The 23,532-nt window shown below is 32.1% G+C and overlaps 1 protein-coding gene across 1 annotated transcript in view; it reads right to left on the bottom strand.

Annotated features, from left to right (window-relative positions):
• Positions 1–23,067, bottom strand: part of LOC127729010 (uncharacterized) — a 41,647-nt gene extending 18,580 nt beyond the window's left edge. Inside the window, exons 1-11 of the mRNA XM_052236584.1 lie at positions 22,611–23,067; positions 19,213–19,425; positions 17,244–17,382; positions 14,245–14,411; positions 13,404–13,732; positions 12,620–12,838; positions 11,677–11,984; positions 9,352–9,472; positions 7,797–7,979; positions 4,337–5,042; positions 1,799–2,016 (exon numbers count right to left, since the gene is read on the bottom strand). Coding sequence (XP_052092544.1) covers positions 1,799–2,016; positions 4,337–5,042; positions 7,797–7,979; positions 9,352–9,472; positions 11,677–11,984; positions 12,620–12,838; positions 13,404–13,732; positions 14,245–14,411; positions 17,244–17,382; positions 19,213–19,425; positions 22,611–23,067 — 3,060 coding nt within the window. The remainder of the gene's footprint in view (positions 1–1,798; positions 2,017–4,336; positions 5,043–7,796; positions 7,980–9,351; positions 9,473–11,676; positions 11,985–12,619; positions 12,839–13,403; positions 13,733–14,244; positions 14,412–17,243; positions 17,383–19,212; positions 19,426–22,610) is intronic.
• Positions 23,068–23,532: the final 465 nt, after the last annotated feature.

Below are 23,532 nucleotides of genomic sequence, written 5' to 3'. Positions count from 1 at the left end.
TTGATACACGTATTAAACTAATAAGGCAACACAAAGATATGGTTTAATTGATTATCATTCCTGCCATGTTCATTCCAAAAGTGCACTGCACACCATTTGTTTTATTCAATGTACCAAATTGTTTTATCAAAATGCAAATTGCAGTTTTTTTTTCACTTGTTAATTAACCATTACAGACTCGGAGAGGCCATTGTCAGAGCATCACTCCTCACTTATAAATTTTCGTTGATGTAAATATACAATTGCAGTTTTTAAAAAAGATAGAAGTGGTATGATTGCCAATGACCTGAATCTCCATCATAAACTAAAATGACGTAGAAGGTATCAACTTTAGGTCTTCGCATGACCTTCAACAATGAGCACCTATACCGCATACATGCTACAAAAGACCGTCTAAATGACAACATTTAATGAGAAACAATTTAAAAAGGAAAAATAACGGACTGATTTATGTACAAAACAAATACACGAAAATTAAATGAAAAATACATTAAAAACTGACATCAACTCAATTACAGGCTCCTGACTTGTGACAGACACATGCAGTTAAACATGTTAGCGGTCGCTTCCTAATCGTAGGCAGTGGTACAATAACACAACACTAGAACTAACTGCTTAAAACAATAGACAAAAGGCAAATATGATAAACATAAAAAAAACGACAACCACTCAATTACAGGCTCCTCGCATTTTATAACAGTATACCTTTTAATTTATAGCTCGTTCAAATTAGAGACATAAAAAGAAAAAAAGACATGTCAACAAGTGCCCTGTTCACACATTTAATGTTTAATTTTCAAAATTTTGACACCAGCAATCGATTCAGGATGTGTTCTCGATTAACATATATTTTGTTAAAATTCTAGCACTTTGTCCTTAGATGCGCTACCAATAATTTTGACAGAGAGAATCATATCTTAATAGCAAAATATACCATTTTCTTTATATTCTAGCAAAAAAAACCAGTTCTCATTTAAGTTTATAACAAACTATAGGACTTGAGGACACAATTTCGAATGCCCATCTTATATATTTATATCAATATTTGACGACGTCCTACCATAATGACCATAAGAATATGTTTCTCCAAATTTGTGATTTTTCATATTTTCAAAAGTTTGAAATCATTTTGAAGTACCTTCATAAAACTTGATATCACTCATCTTTAAATTCCTATCATTAGAAGACATTTCTAACAAATTGTGTCGGAAACGAAGATTTTCCAAAAATCAATGAGCCAAGTTCCACCAAAATATGATAAACATATCTACATATTATACACAACAGCTATGCACATGTCATTTGACATGTTTCTAATAAAAACAAGTTTTCACAAATTTGATAAGCTGAAATTCACAACGGTATAATATACACATCTACATGTTATATGTATGCGCAACAATTCTGTAAAATTTCATTGGCGTCCTACCTATACTTTTGCATAATAATCAAATTTTTGTTTTGTATGTATCTGTTAAAAAACATTAAAAAAAATATTGTTATCAAAGATAATTATTTATTTTGGTAACTGATAAAAGGAGATGATAGGACTAACATCTATTTAATATTCTGTCCTTCTCAAACTGAAAAAAGAAATGTGGACATTCCTATCAGACAAAACTTAACAGTAGCACTTTGTATTTTGTTATTGTGTTATTTCTTGAAAAAATAAACAGTTATATGTAAGTAAACAACACCAACAAAGAAGTATTTAATGCTGGCCAAATCCTAATATTAATAGAATTGTTAAAGCTGGATTTCATTACGAAGCAAAAAAGCACAGAAACAATCCACTTACATTAGTTTCAAAAGTAGACTCCAGTGAGATGACATATTTATCTTGGACTGTAGTTGATGTTACTGTCCAGGTGTATTTAACAGATATCCGTTGCAAGAACAATTCCTGTTCATTCCTGTCAGGTGATGCTATGATGACGGCTGAATATGAACTATGACCCTCTGCTTGTGCATACAGACTATAACGGTCTTCTTGTAAACCATCAAATATCACATATCCTAAAACATACCAAGTATCATATTATATGACATTTTCCATGAATTTTGGTAATAATATACATTATACGACGGATACAACGATGTGTACCTAATATATAAAAGCCATGTTGTGTAAATTCGAAAATATCCAAAGAAGTGTTCCAAGTGATGGAGTTGAAACAACTCTTCGAAAATTTGACACGAGTTGGTTAACTGTTAAGGCAATCTGTTTCACATATGACGACGGATATGTTCAATATTTCGTAACTACAATCCTGTCCTTTTACCTCGAATGTGACCTACCGAATCACCAGTTTTGTACATGCATGAAGAACATGAAGGTTATCACATATAGTGCAGGACTGCTTAACTTTCGAGAGCACCTGCGATCGACCCCGGGTTTTGGTATTGGTCGTGTTGCTTAGCCTTTTTTATGTGTTTTGTATAATCTTGTTTGTCTTCTGATTTTTTTTTTCTGTCATAGCATTGTCAGTCTGTTTTTGACTTATGAGTTTGAATGTCCCTTTTGTATTTTGCTCCTCTCTTTGAAGAGTTTGGCTAACCATCGAGTCAGACTTTATGTTGACGTTAAAATAAGACTTCCACTCACAGCCTCTAGAGGTATAGTTGAACTTAAAGCTTGAGTTATGCTTAGAATTTGAGATTGATTTAATGCTTGAATTAAATTTCTTATTTGAGTTCATTCCAGTTAAACATAAAGTTCGAATCATATTTCCAGTAGAGATCAAATTAAACTTAGGGTTATAATTCGAGTTATTTAATTTGAGTTCGTTTTCAATCGAGAATCCTCAACTTTCAATCAGGGAGCAAAAGGGTCCGTCAAAAATAATGGTTGCTACATGTAGAGCAGGATCTGATTACCTTTCCGGTGCACTTGAAATCACCCCAAGTTTTTGGTGGGGTTCTAGTTCCTCAGTCTGTAGATTTTTATGTGGTGTTTACGTGTACTGTTGTTTGTTCAATTAGTATTTATTGATCGTGGTTTGCTTTGACAATCAGTAATTTTAGCAGTTTCTCTCTATCTTCTTTTTTTTGTCCAAAATGCAAGGATACACATTGTCTTTTAAGGACAATTTCTCCAAAGGAGTCCGCAACAATTTTCAGCCTTTGTTCTTTTTTATCGATCCTTTCTTTCTGATCATGTTTGTTTTTTTTTTACTATTTTTCTGTTTCTATAATAGAGTTGGCAAACACGCAAGATTATTGGTTCAAACTGATTTATTTGCAAACCTTGTCTTGTTGATCATAGTTGCTATTTAAAGTAATAATGTATCTGCTATAGTTTTCATGATAATAGGAAAAACTACACAAAATTGGTAAAACGTTAGGGCAACAGTTCCTTTATGAAGTCAAATTAACAGTTCTTCCTTTTAATTTTTTTTTTGAAGATCTTGCCTTGATGATCATGCTTGTTATTTAAAGTAACGAATTTTCTCTATTAATTCTACTTTTTAAAATTAAAGGCCAGACTAGAATTAAAGGTAAACAATCTTCATTTCAGGACAATAGCCCCAATAAGAAGTCAACTGACGATTTCAACCATTCTAATATATCTGTAAATCTGTCTCCCTGATCATCGATTTCCTTATTAGATACTCATTTCTCTATAATAGTTTTCAAGATATAAGGCCAAAATGAACAAAAGTAGTAAAAATCGTTATCTAAGGGCAACTGAATATTTCGGCATTTTCATTATTACTGTTTTTTTTTCTAGCTTTTATAGTTTGTATCTAAAGTGCAAAAAAGGTAAACATTGTCATTTTGAGGGCAATGAATCCATTAAAAAGTCTACTGGCAGTTTTGTCTATGTATAGATCTTATCATGCTGATCATGTTTGTTGTTTTCAGTTTTGTCTTGTCTGTATGAAAGTTTTGACAAACAATGTTTAATAAAGGCAACATTAGTATACCACTGATCAAAAGTCATAAATCGATTGAGAGAAAACAAATCCGGGTTACAAACTAAAACCGAAGGAAACACATCAACTATTAGAGGAAAACAACGGAACAACAGAAACACTGAAGTGCAACAAAAACAAACGACAACAAACATAGAAACGGACTATTTGATAACAACTGCCATATTCCTGACTTGGTACAGGACATTTTTAGAAATAAATGGTGGGCTGAACCTGGTTTTATGGCTAGCCAAACCTCCCGCTTATATGGCAATGTTAAAACATATATCGTTAAAATGGCAACACTGCGTGACACGAAAACTGTACAAACAAACGCAAGAACACTCAGCTCTGAGAACGCATAAATAAATAATATAATAGTACATTAGCAACACGTAAACCCCAAAATCATAAATAATCACCTGTTTCATTTGTTGTGTATCTTGTCTCTGAATACTGTCTCCCTGGATTAATTAATCGAACTTCAGCTCCACTCACTAGTGGCGCTCCAGATGCAAAATAGGTATACTCATCTTTCACTGTAATAGTCAGATTCAGCTTTAATATTGATGCAATATAAAATCTGTACGATATTGATGCTGAGGTCAGGTCTGTTTTCAAAAGTATGGTACCACTCATCTCCCCCAATCCGTCATTTGAATCAGATGTGACAGCTAAAGATATCATGGCGACTTCATTTGGAGCTATGGTGATCCCGTCATTGTGTTCATTACTGTTCAGGCTGCCAACTATTGCAAAAGACACCAAGGATAACCTACTTTCATTTGGAAGAGATACTGTAACATTCTTAGCAGATACTTCCCCTTCATTGTGAACACTAACATCTAGTATTTTCTGAGTTCCACGTATAATGTTATCTGTAAGTGTAGCAGGTGTGAAAACAAGCAATGGTTTATTGATCGAGAACTGCATGTTTACTTGAAGTCTTGTTTCTGTTCCTTCAGGGGTTGAAAATATTATATAAATTTGTCCACGAAGTGGTCGAGCTTCTGTCACAATAAAATCAAACGTATAAGTTTCAAAGGCTTCAAGAGAATCCAGGAAAATATTTTTGACAGAACTTGACATCTTTGATGACTGGAAGTAGGTTCCAGAGATTCCATCTACCTATAAGCATATACATCATTTTTTTAACATGAAAATGACAACTCTACGACAGATTTTATCCATCGGATCACCAGTCATGGTGATACAAGACTGAAAATACATTCTGTATATATAATTCGCCTAAATAACACCCCAACAATGTATATAACCTGTAATATATATACATTATATAAGTACGTCTGAACCAGTGACAACTCTACGACAGATTTTATCCATCGGATCGTCAGTGATGGTGATACAAGACTGGAAACACATTCTGTATATATAATTCGTCTAAATAACAACCAAACAATGTTAGATATGTAAATTTGCAGTCGAATCCCGGCTAGGGAAGAACAAAAATCTGCTTCCGCAAATTTACAGATCTAACATAGTTGGCATAAATATATATTGGAAAATGTTGTTTGTGCTGTATTAAGAGACTCTACCAAGAAATTTGTTTTGCATGCACACGTATAAATATTGCGCTATTTATCCAATGCAATCATAGGTTTGAACGTTGTAATCAATTTAGACTTATTTATATATATATATATATATATATATATATATAACAATTTTTGCAGATGATCACAAATGTATCAATTCTATCATTTGGAAGCATAAGAGAGACAAAAAATGCCAAAGGGACAGTCAAATAAGTCGAAAACAAACTGACAACGTCATGGCAAATAACGAAAAAAAAGACCAAAAGACAAACAACCGTATAGAAAACACAATATAATTAACTAAAGACTGAGCAACACGAACCCCGCTGAAAATCGGGTTGATCTCAGACGCTTTAAAGGGTAAGGAGATTCTGCTCCACCTATGACAATCATGGTGTTGCTCGTGTAAGTAAAAACCCGGTGATAAGTCTTATTCGGTAGGTCACACGCGAGGAAAAAAGGGCGTGATTGTGGTGACAATTGCAACATATCCTTAGTCATATGTGAAATTGACAATACTCCTTCAAGATAATATATTATGTTGGCTATGCTGACGCAATAGAAGACCTCGTCTAGATGAACATTTTTGCTGTTTACAGTTTCTCTTTATCGTCTACAGTTTTTGCCCAACACATACAAAAGGGTAAAGATTGCCAATCAAGGACATTAACTCCAGTAAAGAGTAAACTGAAACATGTAAAAGAAATGAATATTTGAATGCTGAGGCAGCATGAAGCAAACACTAATTGCTATCAATCAAACATTTGATTATTTGAAGAATTTGTCTTGCTCACCACTTTATTGGCTACTATGTTTTTTAATCTATTATAGTTTTTGCATAGTATTCTAAAAATTGGTAAAACTATCATCATTTAAGGCCAATAACGATTACAAAATGTTAACCAATTAAATCTTCATTTAAGGTCAATTGCTTCCAATAGAAATTGACTGACAATTTCAACAATTGATCTATTTGTCGAAATGGTCTTTTTATTCATTTTTGCTATAAAAAAAACTAAAGGCTCTAAAGAGCCTGTGTCACTCACGATGGTCTATGTGCATATCAAACAAAGGACACTCTCTAACATTGAAGACGAGATTAGACTTCATGACAAAAATCTCTATTTATGAAGTTCATCTTGTATTACTGATCTTATAGTCTGTTTAGTTTCTCTCTATCTTCTTAAGTTTTTGCTCAAAACACAAAAGAGGGTAAAACAAAATCCACATTTAAGGGCAATCACTCCTTAGAAGAGTGACAGTCTACTAATTATATCGTCAAAATTTGACTTTTTAATAGATCTTGGCTTGCTGAACATTTTTGTGATTTAAAGTGTTTATTTATCTATTATAATTTAAATTATATAAGGCATAACTGAAAAAAAATGTTTCTCTCTAAATATCATAGTTTTCATGATAACAGGCAAAAATGAAAAAATGGTTAAATTTGTCATTTATGGGCAATAACTTCTATAAGAATTTGTCAAACAGTTTTGACGTATACGGACAATTGGTAGAGCTCATTATTCTGAACATTTTAACTCCTTTCATATTTTCTCTAGTTATAACGGTTAAAAATATTATAGACAAAACTTGTATTTTACCCTTATGTTCTATTTTTAGTTATGTCGGCGCCCATGTTGGTTGGTAGGCGGGGTCATCGGACATATGTTTGAAACTAGATACCCTAATGATGATTGTGGCAAAGTTTGGTTAAATTTGTCTCAGTAGTTTCAGAGGAGAAGATTTTTGTAAAAGATTACAAAAATTAACCAAAATTGTTAAAAAATTAATATAAAGGCAATAACTCCCCCTTTCAAGGGGTCAATTGACCATTTTGGTCAGTTTGACTTACTTGTAGATCTTACTTTGCTGAACTTTATATTGATATTTACAGTTTATCTCTATCTATAATAATATTCAAGATAATAACCAAAAACTGCAAAATTTCCTTAAAATTACCAATTCATGGCCAGCAACCCAACAACGGGTTGTCTGATTAGTCTGACAGATAGATCTTGACCTGATGAACAATTTTGTCACATGTCAGATAATGCTTATTTCAACAGAATTTCTTTTTTAACTTAAAAAAAAACAGAAGTATTGTCTTTCTAGTTCAGTAATCTACAAAATCATTCCCTTAAATATGTTAAAACGTCAAATGAAAGGAGACCTGTTTTGAGCACTAAGGATAGAGTTGTTGCCCAACGAGAATTGAGAAAAAGGTACATGTAACTGAATTTTCACTCTAAATCCAACACTAATCCTTTAAATAATGTACATACATACTGGACAAATTAGATTAATAAAAGTCTTTTATACTTACACGACTGGATATGTTGAAAATAGGCTGCTGTCCTACATTTACTAAAGATGTTATATTTTTGAATACAACAGTGTTATTTTCTATGACAGCATCCCATGAAACATAGTATGGCTGACATCTCATTCCTAGAACTGTCCAATCAAATGCTCCATTTCTAGAAGATTCCACTGGGTGACTAGCGATCTGACAATACAAATACATAAGTTATTCTACAGGCCGGACTCAATAACAGGGTTTCCAGCTGTTTTATTGAATATTTGTTAACAAGACTATGTGAACATATCCCACAATGCCCTACTCCCAGTACAACGTTTTCATATTCAGTTAACCATGCAATCTTGTTCAAAACATGTGTATTTAGGTAACGTGTCATGTTAATGTGACCACACACTGTCTTTAACTTTTACTGCAACAACCCTTAAACTAAATCTTTCACGTGATTTTACATTATCTAGTGAGTCTGTATAAAAGAAAATAGGAAAATGATAAACCCCTAATTTTGCACACATAGTAAATAGATCATTTCATAATGAACTCAAGTGTAATGTTGATATGATCACAAATTACTGAAAATTAAAACTTGAATCCTACCTTAAATCAAAATTTTAACCTTACTCAAATCAAAATGTTTACTTATAACAGGATTAATTAGTGACCTACAGAAAAAAGTAAAATTACAAAAGTACCGAACTCCAAGGAAAATTTGGAACGGAAGGTCCCTTATCAAATGGCACTATCAAAAGCTCAAACACATCAAACGAATGGAAAACTAATGTCATATTCCTGACTTGGTACAGGCATTTCCATATGTAGAAAAATTGTGAAAAAAAATCTGGTTTTATAACTAGCTAAACCTCTCACTTTACCAGTTTAAAAACACATTGAAGCGGTGATAATTGAATTCTCAGAAAGACCCAAAATGAAGGTAGGAGTAGTACAAAATTTTAGTTTAAGTTTAAACTCTTATAAGTTCGGGGCATATAAAAGTTGAAAATATGCCGCACAGCCCTATGTTTTGAAAGAGGGACGAAAGATACCAGAGGGACAGTCAAACTCAAAGATCGAAAACAAACTGACAACGCCTTTTGACCTTTGATTAAAAAAGTAGTGCATATCAACTTTTCATTCCAGTATATAATTCTTAACGAAACTTCATAGTAAAAGTGCCACAGCTTTAGCCGCAAAGGGAAATTGCAATGTCTATATTTACAGAAGTACAACCTAAACATTTTTGCATTTAACAGTTATCTCTCTATATAATAAATTACAAGATAATTATCAAAAACTGTGATATTTCAAAAACATTAACATTTCGGGGACACTACCTCCAAAATAAGTATTCCAGATGGAACCATTTTTAAAAAGTTTACGAAGACGAACGTCAGGATATAACAAAAGCTCAAATAATCTGTTGGTTCAGGTAAGCTAATAAAAAATGATAATAATCATGTCAGTATAATATAATTAAACGTCAATCAAACTATGTATAACAAAACAATGAATATTAAGATAAGTGAGTAAGAATTTTAATAATCACTTCTTTATATATACTTACTGCTGATATGATTCCTACATCATCTGGATAAGGATAATATGTGGCAGAAAAACTACTAGGAGATAATGGGTCAGTCAGCGCTGATAGAACTCTTATTCTTTTACTGAATGAACTGATTACTCTAGAAATAAGGTAACAAATAGAACATAAGATATATTCCATGAATATAGGTCATGTAATATATATTTGATGAAGCACCCGTGCCTTCAGATATATTCTGTTAATAGCAAATGTGACTTCAGATATATATAATTACAAAAAGCAAACATGACTTTTGGGAAAATTCAATAAAGCAAGCAAGATTTGAGGTATATTTTCTATTAAGAAAATGTGACTTCAGATATTTTCAATAAAGCAAACATGACTTCACGTATAATCCACATGTTCCACAAAGCAAAACATATGATAAATAAAGGCAACAGTAGCAAAAGTTATAAATCGATTGAGAGAAAACAAGTCCGGGTTACAAACCAAAACCGAGGGAAAAACATCAACTATAAGAGGAAAACAAAGGAACAACAGGAACACCGAAGTGCAACAAAAACAAACGCCAACACACATAGAAACGAGCTTTGATCTATTGAGACAAAGTGTCAAGTTCTGGTTCGTCTGGTTTGCGCTTTACCCATTTTCTAGCATAGTCCTCAACTGCATCCATCAGTAACATAAATTTCTTTTTCCAGTTGATGGGCTGGGGAATTCTATACTTTGGTCCCTTGGCTAACAACTCTCTTAGTTGTTCATTGATACCTATGTCAAGGTCGCCAGTAATAACATGACATGGAATATAACTGTGTTTTGACGATGCACATGAGCAGTCCTGAGGTTTGGATTTCACATCTTTGAGGTTAAAGGCCTCTAAAACCCTCTTATTGTAAAAAATATTCGATACAAGAGACTTGGTTTAAGTATAAGAAATTACAGGTGTAGCTTTATTTTTGAAGTAATCAGGTATAGTTTTTGTACAGATTTCTGGTGGATAATATTGCTAATATTGATAGCATCTAAACATTTATTGGCGAATTCTGCTTAAAAAAATACGTTTTTCCTCATTTTTGGAAGAAGTTGTTACGGGTTTGAATAGTCTATGGTTAGCAATGTCCATGATTACTGAAACTAATCCATTCAAAAAAGAATTAGAATCAATGACGGCAGTATTTTGGGCCTCTTGAAATAGTAAATATAGTTCAGATAATGGAATGGAGTATAATTTAGTTCTGATATGGTGAATGCCTAAAGGTTTTTGATCATACGATAACAGACAATCAATTGTCACGGTGTGAACTGCAGGTGGTGTATAATTTCTGTGACCATGACTTCTATTTCGTCGAGCAGAAGTGTTAAATAATTGTAATTTATTGACAGTACTACACCTGGGACTAGACAAAATACCTACACCATCAATTTTGTCATTGCATCCATATGGAATGTCTGTTCCCAACTCTCTTATCCAAAAGTATTCTCTTTGTAGACGATATATTGTACTCAATATGGGGTCATTTGTTGAATGATATATTTTCATTGAAACAATAGAATGGTCAGGCTGAATAAAATGTTTATGGGGAAAGTTATAAGGATCATTAACATTAGACCGCTGGTCATTCATTCTAAAATTGAGTCTTTGTCGACTTTCTCCGAAGTAGATCAGTCCACAAAGAGTACATTCAATACCATACACAATATTGGGAGCAGTACATTTTAAATCCTCATGACTATGTGTATTGTTACTTTTGGTGGTCAATTTACTTTGAAAGTGGGTATCAGATATAAGTATATCACAGGTTTTACAATTTTTACGGTTACATTTTGTAATAGAGCAATATTGTAAACTATCATTGGAATCTAAATCATCTGAAAATTGAACATTACATGGCCGAGTATAAATAAACTTTTCTATATTTTTATAGTACAATGAGGAATCAGAAGACTGCACGTGTGTCGTTTTCATTACATCCTTTAAGATGATCCTGGGGACATTTGATAAAATCGGTGTTGTTGTGTCCTTTACTATATTTGACATATATTATGAGTAGTTAACTACACAATGAACAAGATTACTTAGTTTCAAGTTTATGTGACTAAAACTACATTAAACCAAACGTTTAACCTAATAATGCGAGGATAAACAAACGGACAGATACACAGGCCAAAAAATATAATGCATCTCTACTCTCGTATGCTCTGCAGATACTGTGCAGATAATTTATTCATGACTGATTTTCATAATTTTGTGATAGTTAATGGTGTTTATAAATATTCAATTTATATAATGATTGTATAAAAACTGTATCAAAATACAAACATTTATTATAAGCTTTAACATACTTTATATCAACTGGAACAACTTTTTGTTGAACTGAATTGTTGAAAGTCACAGTTCCTGTTATTGTTACAGTAGTAGGCGCTGGTAATATTCCATTTGGTTCAATTCTTATTACAGAAGCTGAGTAAGAAATAGACACAAATAACTGCAATGACACAACATCTTTTCCTATGACATTTGTTACCGTAGCAGTGATCATATGGTGTGTCAGAGTTGATATTGTAAAACCCCATTCAACCTGACCCGTTCTTTTATCAATAGTCATACCAACGGGATACTGATTAAGTTCCCATCTTACAGGTAGACTTCCCTGTAATTGAGAATTTATCATAAGTTACAATAATAAAAAGTTGTGCCATGACCTCATGATAGATCCCACAAACACAAGCATCTTACATGTAGATTGAACACGAAAATAACATAATTAAAAAAATAACATAATTCAAGATCAACAAATCATATTTTCTTTTTTCTTTTTTTACTTTTAAAAATTTAACATTACACAGAAAATCAAACATATGGAATATCATCAACATCAAACAAATTAAGTCAATTGTCATTCATTGAAAATAAAGTTAATAACTTTTCCTTACCTCTAATAAAACAGTTCTGAAGATCAAGGCTAATAATAAAACCTCTATTTAGAGAAAAAATAATCACCCAAATTTAGGGCTTTATCCCCTTTGTGCATAAGTCGGATACCTTGTCTCGGTTCGAATTTTTTTGTCATTTTTGTTATCATGAACATGATGAACTCTTCCATGTTAATATTAGGATTTGATTTTCAAATATTTTGGCCTCGAGCATCACTGAAGACACATGGATTGTCAAAATTCTCATCTGATGCAGTTGAATAGATACTGTTCATGTTATTGAGGCTAATTTCAGAATAACAAATCAGGAAATAACAATATTCTACCAGACGATTTTGTTTTAATAACAAACCTGAGACAAGTTTAGACCAAAATTGTATTTAGTTCCTTCCACAACATACTGAGATTGTTCTGGTGTCATTATCCTTGGAGCTAACAGTTCTATTGTACAATTTTTTCCAACCCATGGTAAGTTACATGAACAGCCACCAAACAAACACTGACCATTAGGAGGCTGGTGGTGACTTCCACAAGCTCCAGGTGGACAGGTTGCATAATATGTAAACGTTATCTGCATTGCATACATTAAATGTAAAATATGTGCATAAGATAAAGACATTTAAATAATAAAAAAGTTGAATAGTGAGCTATTGTTGACAAATCATACACAGCTGCAAGTAATTGGTAAATAAAAGTTGACGAGCAGTCACTGTACAAGATAGTATGCGCAAATGATTCTTGATTCCAAATTTCAGAAAGCCTTGATTTGAAGTGCATGAAAAAAAATGTGATGAACTTTTTTTACTTAGCTATTTTAAGGAATATATTGTTTTGTTTTGTATTCGGGAATCAAGAAGTTGGATATTCTGAAAATTCATCACATGATTACATAAAGGTTTTTTACATTACGTTGTTGACGTATGCCGTCGATATGAGTCCTACATATGTTCCATTGATAAGCCTAGGGTGCCGAAAGCAATATGTGTGATGTACATGAAGGTGTTTGATCATTCAACCGGCAACTTTAATATTAGAAAAGCTAAAATTTGTTCACATGCGTATATCATGCATATATAACAGTTATGTTCTATTCTGAATGTTTTAAATAGATAATAGTATATATCACAGTATTTTACCTTGGTATTAGTGAAATGTGTACCATAAGGTGAAACTTCAAGGAACACGCTCCCTTCTTCATGCTGCGGTGCGGTACAAGTTAGGTGGTTCCAAGCTATCCATGTTCCATTGATGCTTTCTTGTCCAAATTTACAAATGTACACATGACCTATCACCTCCGGGAAATTGTGTCCCCAAACATGAACCACGGTACCTCCTTTGTCTGATACTTGATTGGGTACTACTTGTAAAACCATCAACAAGGGGAGACAATCTGGACCGTAGAAAGTCTCACTGCACTTATCGCACAAGAAGTCTGACCAGTTGATACCATTACAGTCACACATACCTATAATAAATAACTGTTCTATTAACCAGTGTTTAACCAGTTACCACTGTTTATAAAAAGATGTTAACGAAAACTTATCTGCTTGCATTTCATTCTCTCTGTACAAACAAAACAAACACTTAAAATTTAAGCAACCAATCTGCTTTACTTTAAGTATTTTTTTTTCAATATTAACAAAGATATGATAAAAGTTAAGATGATCATAACTCTATTTGAAAATTTTATAAAATATTGGTCATACGGCATCCTATGAAGCCTTTTTGAGGACAACCAAGAGCCAAAATAGTTTATGAATCAAGCAGATATTTTAGAGTACATTTTTTTATAAATATTTTATACATTCATATGGAACAATGTCACTTCAAGAATTATAATACTTTTGATAAATCTTAGTGAACCCTTGACCAAGACACATGAATTTCAAAAGAGGAAGGCAGAATGATTTGTAAATGTAGATAAATATTTTTATTTTTATTTTTAAGCAACAGAACTACATTTAATATAATATATACCTGTTGTAAGATTACAAGTACCATGTTGACAATCTGGACATTGGCTACAGAGAGATCCCCAGTGTAATGGAACACATTTACTACAGTCTTCACCAGTAAACTTTGATGTACATTTGCACACTCCTGGCCTCAGACAGATCCCATGGCCACTACAATTCTTGACATCACTGTGTGGTAAAAAAACAAAACAAAAATGATATGAAATATGTGTGTACTTTTTCTATTTATGTCTATAATGATTACTATTGAAATAATGTCAACCAAGCTCAAGAACACACTGAAACATACTTTGTATATGCTTCTGTTTATTCTTTTGAAAGTGTACAACGTGTACTAACAAACATGTTTATTCCCACCGAATTCTTTATGTGCCTGTCTTAAGTCAAGAGCCTGTAAATCCGAGGTAGTCGTTGATTGCTTTCTGTTATATTTAATTTGGTTTATTTATTACACATAAATCAATTAATTTTTTTTTTATTGTTAATCATTTTTTCATTTCAGAGCCGTTAATAGCTTACTACATGGTAAAGCCGGTTTCACTCATTGTTAAAGCTGTTACTTAAAGTTGCTTAATACATCAATATCCGTTGATCTCTGGTGAATGAATGTCTCATAGGTAATCATACCACATCTTTGTATTTTTTATCAGGGAGAGGGTAAGATGGTGGAACGAATTGTCCTTAAATGGGTTTTGAACTCGCTCTAGTTTACAAAAGATAAATGCTAAATTTATGAAGTGCAAAACAAGAGGCTCATAAGAGCCTAAAGCCCTCACAGGTTAGAAATATATCTTCATTGTAGTTTATTTTTACAGTTGACAGTTTCTACATGTTCATCTTTTAACGAAGAAAAATATCTCATACGATAGTCTAAAATTGTCGTTTATGGACAAGATCTCCTATAAGAAGGCATCAAATGCTCTCAGTCATAAGGCATTTTCGTTAAACTTGTACATGTTGTATTGCTGATCATTGTGCTGTTCACAGCTTCAATCTATCTATTTAAGTATAAAAACTACAACAGGAAAATTGCAATAAATACACGACATCCAAAGGATTTTTCAGTTCTACTTTGGTTGAAATAAGTCCAGTGCTTTCAGAGAAGAAGATTTATCCAAACAAATTATGACAACAACAACTTCAATGACAGAGGCTCGACACCAATAGATACTAGTAGCAATAACTGCCATGGTTCACAGGCACAGAGATCCATAACACATTTTCTTCTCCATTAATTTTTAACTTCTGGCTGAAACATCATTTTCCTTCAGATATAATTTGAAAAATATGATTTTAAATAGTGTCATTCAGTCTTTCATTTTAAATGGATTGACAGGGATATAAAACAACAATATGAACAATCCGATGTATTTCCTTATCAATGAAAAATAATAACAATTATCCATTAAAAAAAAACAGTTGGTAGTAACGTTACGTATCTTTCTGAATTCAAAATATCAAATCCTGATCAAACATAACTTTAATTCACACATAGTTATGTATATTAAATAATCAATGTGCTTGTGAGCACTGAAGGGTAAAGATTGCTTTCATTTTGAAATGTTGCGAATTTTTTAATAAAAAACGTAATTGTATTTTGATAGGCAATTCAAAATTTGAATTGGAGTTATCTTCCTTTGTTCATGACTGTATATTTGTTGTTGAATTAAATTTCATAACAGATTCATACACCGTGCATTCAGGCGGAAACCGAGTTGAAATTAATCAAACGAAATGGAACTCTTTGTTAGAGAAGGTAAAAAAGGTCAAGTTGGTAAATTTGAAATGTTTACATCTGTTTTTATGGGCTTTTAAAGTTTAATAATGTGCATATTCAGGATTTTATGCATATTATATGTTTGTATGTGTTTTAATTAAATTATGGCATCGAGCTTCGTGATATTTATAAACTTTTAAATCATAGACAAATTTTCACAAAACAGTCGATATGGTAGGTTCAAATACATGTGGATCTTTTTTCTGCTTATCATAAATTCCGCCTAAAACATTCAACAGAAGATATTAGAGTGATCCTTTTAAAGCATAAATTTGCATCTCTGCCCCCGGTGACAGTTTTTGTGAAAAAAAAAAAAAATGGGCAATAATTTCATCAAAAAGAGAAAGTCGAGAACACCTTTTAATGTTTAGGCGTGTTTGAGTTGACTAGTATGTCTTGAAAACGTATAAAAGAAACAAACTTTTACATCATCTCGCTGCAGATTCTATTATTTTCATAAATTTGGGCTCTAGGTTGATATAATAACATTAAAAATTTACAGTACTAAAAAATGAAATATATGGGTAAATTGAAATACATTTCTAATGAGTCATAACAGCAGAATAGGTTTGTTCGAATTACCAAATTTTACTAAAAGTACTTGACGATAGACTTTTCAAGTGGATCTTAAATATGCATATCTTCAAAAAACTTTTTTTTATCTAGGATAATAAGTCTGCAACCTCTGAAAAGTTTTAGTCTGCCCTTCCACGAAATTTTTAATTAGAGTTTTTCTTAAAAAGTTTTGAATTTTCGAAAGTTTCGACAACCAATCAGATAATAGTTTTAAGTTGATCAAATGCATAAAAGAACATTTAATGATGCTAAATAGCTAGTAGATACATTTTTCTTTTTGGATCCTAATGATGTTATGTGGATACATTTATCGGTTTTCAAGAGTTCAATTGACAGTGCATCATCACTACAGTGGCGTCCATTTTTACGATTATAAAAATTAGGTGGTGTAATGGGGAGATAATGTTGAAGAAGAATCCTGACTGCATATCAAGATATAACATATCATCAATACATTATTGCATGACACTAAATAGATTGGAACTAAATAATGAACACTTCACTGCACTATCTTGTATGAACTAACAAAGGTAGTGGTAAACCTTGGGAAATATAGAAATCAGGTCAGTATCACACGGTTTTTCATTGCATTTCATGCAATATTTACACCTTAAAATTATCCATTACTAATAATGATTGATACTTACAAACATGAAGCTACAATGCATGTATCACCTTCCCAACCAGGATGGCAATCACATTTGTTTGGTCCAATACATTGTCCATTTCCATAACAATGATTAACATCTTTACAGTCATACTCAGTACAGTTTTTACCAGTCCAACCTAAATAATAATCTACCAGTTTGAACGATTCATGGATTAACCAAAATGAATTTTCACACTTAGCATCTACATGTATTACCCTTGAACAAACAAAAAAATATCTATAGCCCTAGGCTTAAAAATCAAGCATGGATGGGCCATTTTCACTCAAAGTTTGCATTTAAGGCGTTATATATGTAGGACTCGGAGATGCGATAGGGACGCTGAAGTCCGATGGTCTACGCCGAAGTGCGATGGTCCGTTAGTTGATGTGCGATAGTCTATTTGACGCACGATGGCTAGTCTAAAATCTACAGGTGTGCAATTGTTCTGAGAAGTACATGCAGATTTTTTGAATAGTTAGTACATGTATTTAAATTTACATTCATTATTGTCTATTTATTATATTTGATTTAGTTGCATACTAAATGAGACCTCGTCCTCTTTGATTTTCTGCATGTGGACATAATTCTGCGCTAGCATTTTATCTTTACTTTGTTCCTCTGAGTCGCATTGGTTCCTCGTTTACCGTTATATTATAATACGGAGAGTCTTTCTATGGACACGTTTGTATTTAGAAAATGCCACGCTCCATCGTACGTAATAGGAACCTTTTGCAGATTTAAAAAAAAAGGCCACAGACGGTTAACTTTTCCCTATCCACCAATCCTCTCTGTTTCTAGTAACTCAAGTTTATAAGCCCTTATTGACTTAAAAACCTGGAAAACTTCTTCTAACATAAAAATTGACGTCTACATCGACATGAAAAGCATTAAAAATGTAGTTTGTGCAGTCCATCGCACTTCAGCGAACCATCATCGCACTTAGGCATAGCTATCAACAAGATAGCGTCACAATGCCACCATCGCACATCAGCGTGGTCGAAAACGCACTTCAGCGTGAGACCATCGCACCTAAGCGTGACCATCGCAGTTCAGAGTACCGTTGCGGTTCAAAGTCCTACATATATATACTATTATTGCAAAAGCCCAGACTTATATTGACTACTAAGACTAACAAACTGTTCCTACATAAAAAGCACATACTTCTATTATCTAATATAAAAAAGAGAGTCGAAGGATACCAAAGGGACATTCAAACTCACAAGTCAAATATAAACTGAAAAATGACATAACTAAAATAGATAAAGACAAACAAACACCACATTGAAAACAGTAGACTGGGCAATAGCTTATCATTAACCTGTTCTCTTGACAAAACGGCAAGAAAAATAGCAATAATGTTTGTACCTTTCCTACTTTTAATTTTTGTTATAAAATTGTTTTAAAGAATTATTTCTTTATCTATAAAGGAACCTAGAGGACTGAGGAGTTATACAAAATATATGAACTCCATGTAGCTGATTCAAAAAAGTTTTCCATGACCACTCCGTAATCCAATACACATCAGATTAAATCAGCCTTTAAACATACAAGACAGTTTATGTGTACAGGTCATGAAAAAAACTTCATGAAATCTGAAAGAATTGTTGCTTATATTTTTGCGTTGTTATTGTGTGCGGCAGTATTCAATCAATAGCTGTATGTGCTATTTCTGGATATAATCCTTGAAACAACATTGAAGTCATAGTTCTATTTTGTATCATTTAAATGAATCAATTTCTTTTTGTCGATATGATTACTGTTTTTGTTTTACTGGTACCATAAAAGTATGTTCATGTATTTCTGTTAGAAATAGTTCCAAGATATTTCATAACCAGAAAACACAAACCTCTATAACTTATATGACTAATCAATTCTGGTAACTACAAAAAAACACCATCAAACATATATTGCACTGAGTAGAAAGCATAATCTTTAATCAGAACTAACATTAGCATAATCCTCTTACCTGAAAAACATCTGCATCTGTTAGGGCTGACACATTGTCCTTCATTGCTGCAATTGTTCACCAGAGAGCAATCTAATGTCCATTCCAGTAATAATGGCGCAATATTTACAGACATTAGACTAGGATCTTGTCTTCTGTCATAGATTCGATCATAAACCATTGACAATGTCATGTTACCAAACCAATTCTGTGTAGCATTAATTGTGTCATCTCCTGCAAATCAGCAGCTAATATGTTAAGTACTAAATAGAAAGTACAAAAACAATTATTTCCCAATGAAGACTTCAAATATATGTATCAATATGAATATTAATATTTCAGTTATCTGGACTATAGCTTACATGTTAACTCAAGATGCCTGGCTGTTTTGTGCAATGCAAACGTCATTATGCCAACATACGTAAGCACAGTTAATCTGGTTTGTTTTTGATTTTAAGGTAAAACGAATATCGGATCATCCCTTCTGGTCATGTTGCAAAAGTAGTACTTTTTTATTAAAAATATTTACCACGTATCATTCAATTTACAACAGAAACATCTTAAACTTGAAATAAAAAGATTATACTATACAAAAAAAATAAGTGCCGTTAGTGTATTTAAAATTAAATTCAAGGGAAAATAATTATTTTGAATTTATTAGTAAGATTTATGTTTTTTTTTATTTTTCAAGAAAATAAGTTCCGTAACCTCTATTTGTAGTTGATATTGCAGAAGTATAAATGAAAATCAATTATCTCATTGAATTTTAATAAATGTTATTGTCAAATGTTTCCGCAATCAGGAAATAATAGATTTGCCTCTTTTATAATGATCCTTAATAAGGTTATTTATCCTGTATTCAATCATTTTAGTATAAGGATTTAATAAATCACATCTGATTTTGTCATTTTGTTACCACTTAAGATCCGATCAATGCTGATTTCTATAAAAAATTGGATATTGAAAGGAAAGGTCACATTTTTAAAATTTCAAGTTACAGTTAATAGGCTATATCACAGGTTTTGGTAAAATTTGGCATACAACTTTGGCTCGTTGAACTATAACTGAATATGAAAAGAAAATGCATACATCTCTTTTATCATCTGAAATATTACTGATTGAATACTTTCAAAAAAGGTGAACATTTGTATAAAAAGCATATAAAATCGACGGAAAAACTTGTTAGATTTGTCTTAAAATCATCAAACTCTAATTTCTAGTACATAGATTTTTCTTCATAAACTATATGTTGTTGATGCATAAGTTTATGTTTTAATGATGCTAAATAATGAGAGGGTCATTGACTGCCTTTTTACGGTATACATCATTCAAAGTGATGATCTATGGAAAAAAAGACCACAAAGCATCAAAATTATCGTGACGTCATCAAGGTGCAGGCCGTAAAACGTTAGTTTTTTACGTTTTTAACTACCAACTAGGTAACATTTTGATAATAAGACAAAAAAACGAAGTCGGTGACCATATGATTATTGTTTATCATTAAAACGGAAATCTATGTATCAACAACATATAGATTTGTAAAAAAAATCTATATATGAGAAATTAGAGATTTGAGATTTGGGCAAAATCTGTAGCATAGCCCAATTACTGTTCTTTGACGTAAAAGTGCCATTATAATAATAAAATTAATACATGTATATTGATATCATTTTAAATCAACACCTTACTTACTAAGATTTTAGAATAAAAAAAAATAAGTTGTAATAAACAAGCCATTTGCAGCTATCTTGTTTTTGTGCTTTTTTTATAATCTATGCTTTCACCCTTACTGTTTATGATCATTCAGTTTAATAAGAATTTACAATTTTTAATAGTAAAAATATGACATGCAAATATTGAACATTGAAATTACAATTGCAATTGAGGTAAATTGCCTTCAAATGTTTTTTTCCTCTTCATATATTAATCTAAATAGGTCTAAGATGTACAAGCACATGAGAAGCACTTTATTGAACAGTGGTGCATAAAAGATATTTAATATACATTTCACAATACTTTTTTTCCAATTTGGTAGTGCTAGTTCCGTCTGGCCTAATACAGTTATGTCACTCTCTTTTAGAGGAATTGTATATCTATACACTATAATGATTTATGTTTTGGCTTTCCAAACTGTCGTCAATCTAAGCTGATGATTCTTAATGAGTAGAAAGATATGTTGGGTGCAAAACATCATATCAAATGTTTTTGTATTACTCGAAATAGTTTTTTATGAATTGATGATTATCTAATTTCTATCTGCTAGCAAATGCTTAAGTTGCTAAGTTTTATACACAAAACAGTAAGAGATTTATTTCATTTCTAATTTGTACACATTTTAGGGGAAATTGGGAATACTTATTCTTTAAAAAGAAAATGGAGGCGGAACCAAGACACAAAAAAAAAGAAATAGGACAAAAAGACAGACAGGTTCACAAAACAATACATATAAAAGTAAAGACTGATCAATATGTATTAGAACCACTACAAAAACTGGGTTGTGATTTGTAGACATCTAGGAGGATAAGCAAATCCAGCTCCACTAGTGGCATCCATCGTGCTGCTCATGCATGGTAAGAACACATGCGTTGATGAGGCTCATTCAGTGATATTACAATTGATGGGAAAAGGACGGGATATATAACGGTTATGACAGTTGAACATATCAGTGGTCATCTGTTGAACGGATATTCCATAACAGTAAACCAATTCATGACTTTACCACTGGAAACCCTTGGTTCATTAGCTTACTTATTAGCATCAACCCTCTATCAAGGAAATCATGCTAGGAAACGCAAGCTCTGGGATATATAATCAGCTGCTGCTGAAATGTAGCTATAAAGAAATTGACAGTTGAAACGTTCCTTTTTGTCGTAAAGTTTTGCCCCATCGGATAGTTCTGTTCAACATACCGTTGTCACGAGACCTTAAAATATTTAATTATAAGCCTTATTATGGTTCCTTTGATAATGATATTATTTACATAGCTTCTTTTCATTTTTTCTAAGAAGCTCCTGTTTGAGGTCTGTCTCATATGAATTAAGGAACAAGTCTGCACGAAGAGTATCACAGATAGGAAGGAAGATTGTTTGCTGAAAATATGTCCTCCAATTGTAACAAATACGTTTTCATTAATGAAATTAAGCTTCTTAATTATGTCAGTCACAGAGAATTTAATTGTCTATCAGAGAGTTCTGTTATTTTTTAAACAAACGATGATTCATCCCTAGAATAAACCAAGATAATTGTATTTATGTAGGCCAATTTTTAATTGGGGTAAAAGTAGGATTTTTTTCTGTCAATCTGTCTTTATGCTAAAAATTAGGATTACAAGTGTAAACGGTAGAGAATCAAATGTTTCATTAAAGTGCAAACTATTATAAAATTTTGTTTGAATGTATATATTTATTTAATTTACTCACCAGAACCAGTAGTATAGAAATCAAATGTAGAATCATGGTTGTCAAAGATGTTCTGAGAAATGTTAAAATATGACGTATCTAGAACCACTACACCACGAGATACTTTATTCAGGAGAAAACTATTAAACTGCATTGTTCCCTTAGGATATGAAAAATAACTGTGACTTTTCAACTCTATAACACAATTATCATTTATTCCCATGAATTTGTTTGTAGATATGTCAAAAACATGATACGGTATGTTTCGGAATCCATCTGCAAAAATACTTAAGAAACATTTATCAATTCTTGAACATGAACTTCCTTTAAAAGCATTGTCATGGAAGCTAACGTTAACACTGTCACAAGTATCCAACGTTACTCCACAGGTACTAGTAAATGTGTTGTATCCAATATCAACAAATTTCTTTGCTCTATTTTGTGTATATCCATAGTCATCAGGTAGACTGATTTGCATGGCATACTTAGAGATATTGTTAAAAGAGTTGTCTCTAATTTCAATGCTGTTGTGAGTATAGTAATTGTCAACTATCAACTGAAAACCTGTTTGGGCATTCGTTACTTCTATATCATGTATTAAAATATTTCCTGAATTACGACGGTGATGCAATTCTACATGGACTGCAATCAGTGACGAATTCTTTATCACAATATTATGCAAACTTAAATGTCCAGTTTGATCAGTTATAAGTTGTATTCCTTTATATGAAGATGATATATCTAGTCCGGCGAATGAAGCATTAACATATTTTGATAGAAAAATACCATGGTAAAAACAGTTATTGAATAAACTTCCTTCAAGGTGAAAATTTCCCTCGGCACCTGAAAGCATCGACAAACATGAACTCAAACTGTTGTTGATAATAATGTTTTTCAAATCTAAAAATTTATCTTTTGACTGTAATCCAATCTCTGTATTGCT

Source organism: Mytilus californianus, unplaced genomic scaffold, assembly GCF_021869535.1.
Source record: "Mytilus californianus isolate M0D057914Y unplaced genomic scaffold, xbMytCali1.0.p SCAF_2, whole genome shotgun sequence".
In the NCBI taxonomy this organism is placed as follows: Eukaryota; Metazoa; Mollusca; class Bivalvia; order Mytilida; family Mytilidae; genus Mytilus; species Mytilus californianus.
The sequence above is the reverse complement of the archived record's forward strand: the minus strand, read 5'-3'. Positions and strand labels throughout refer to the sequence as shown.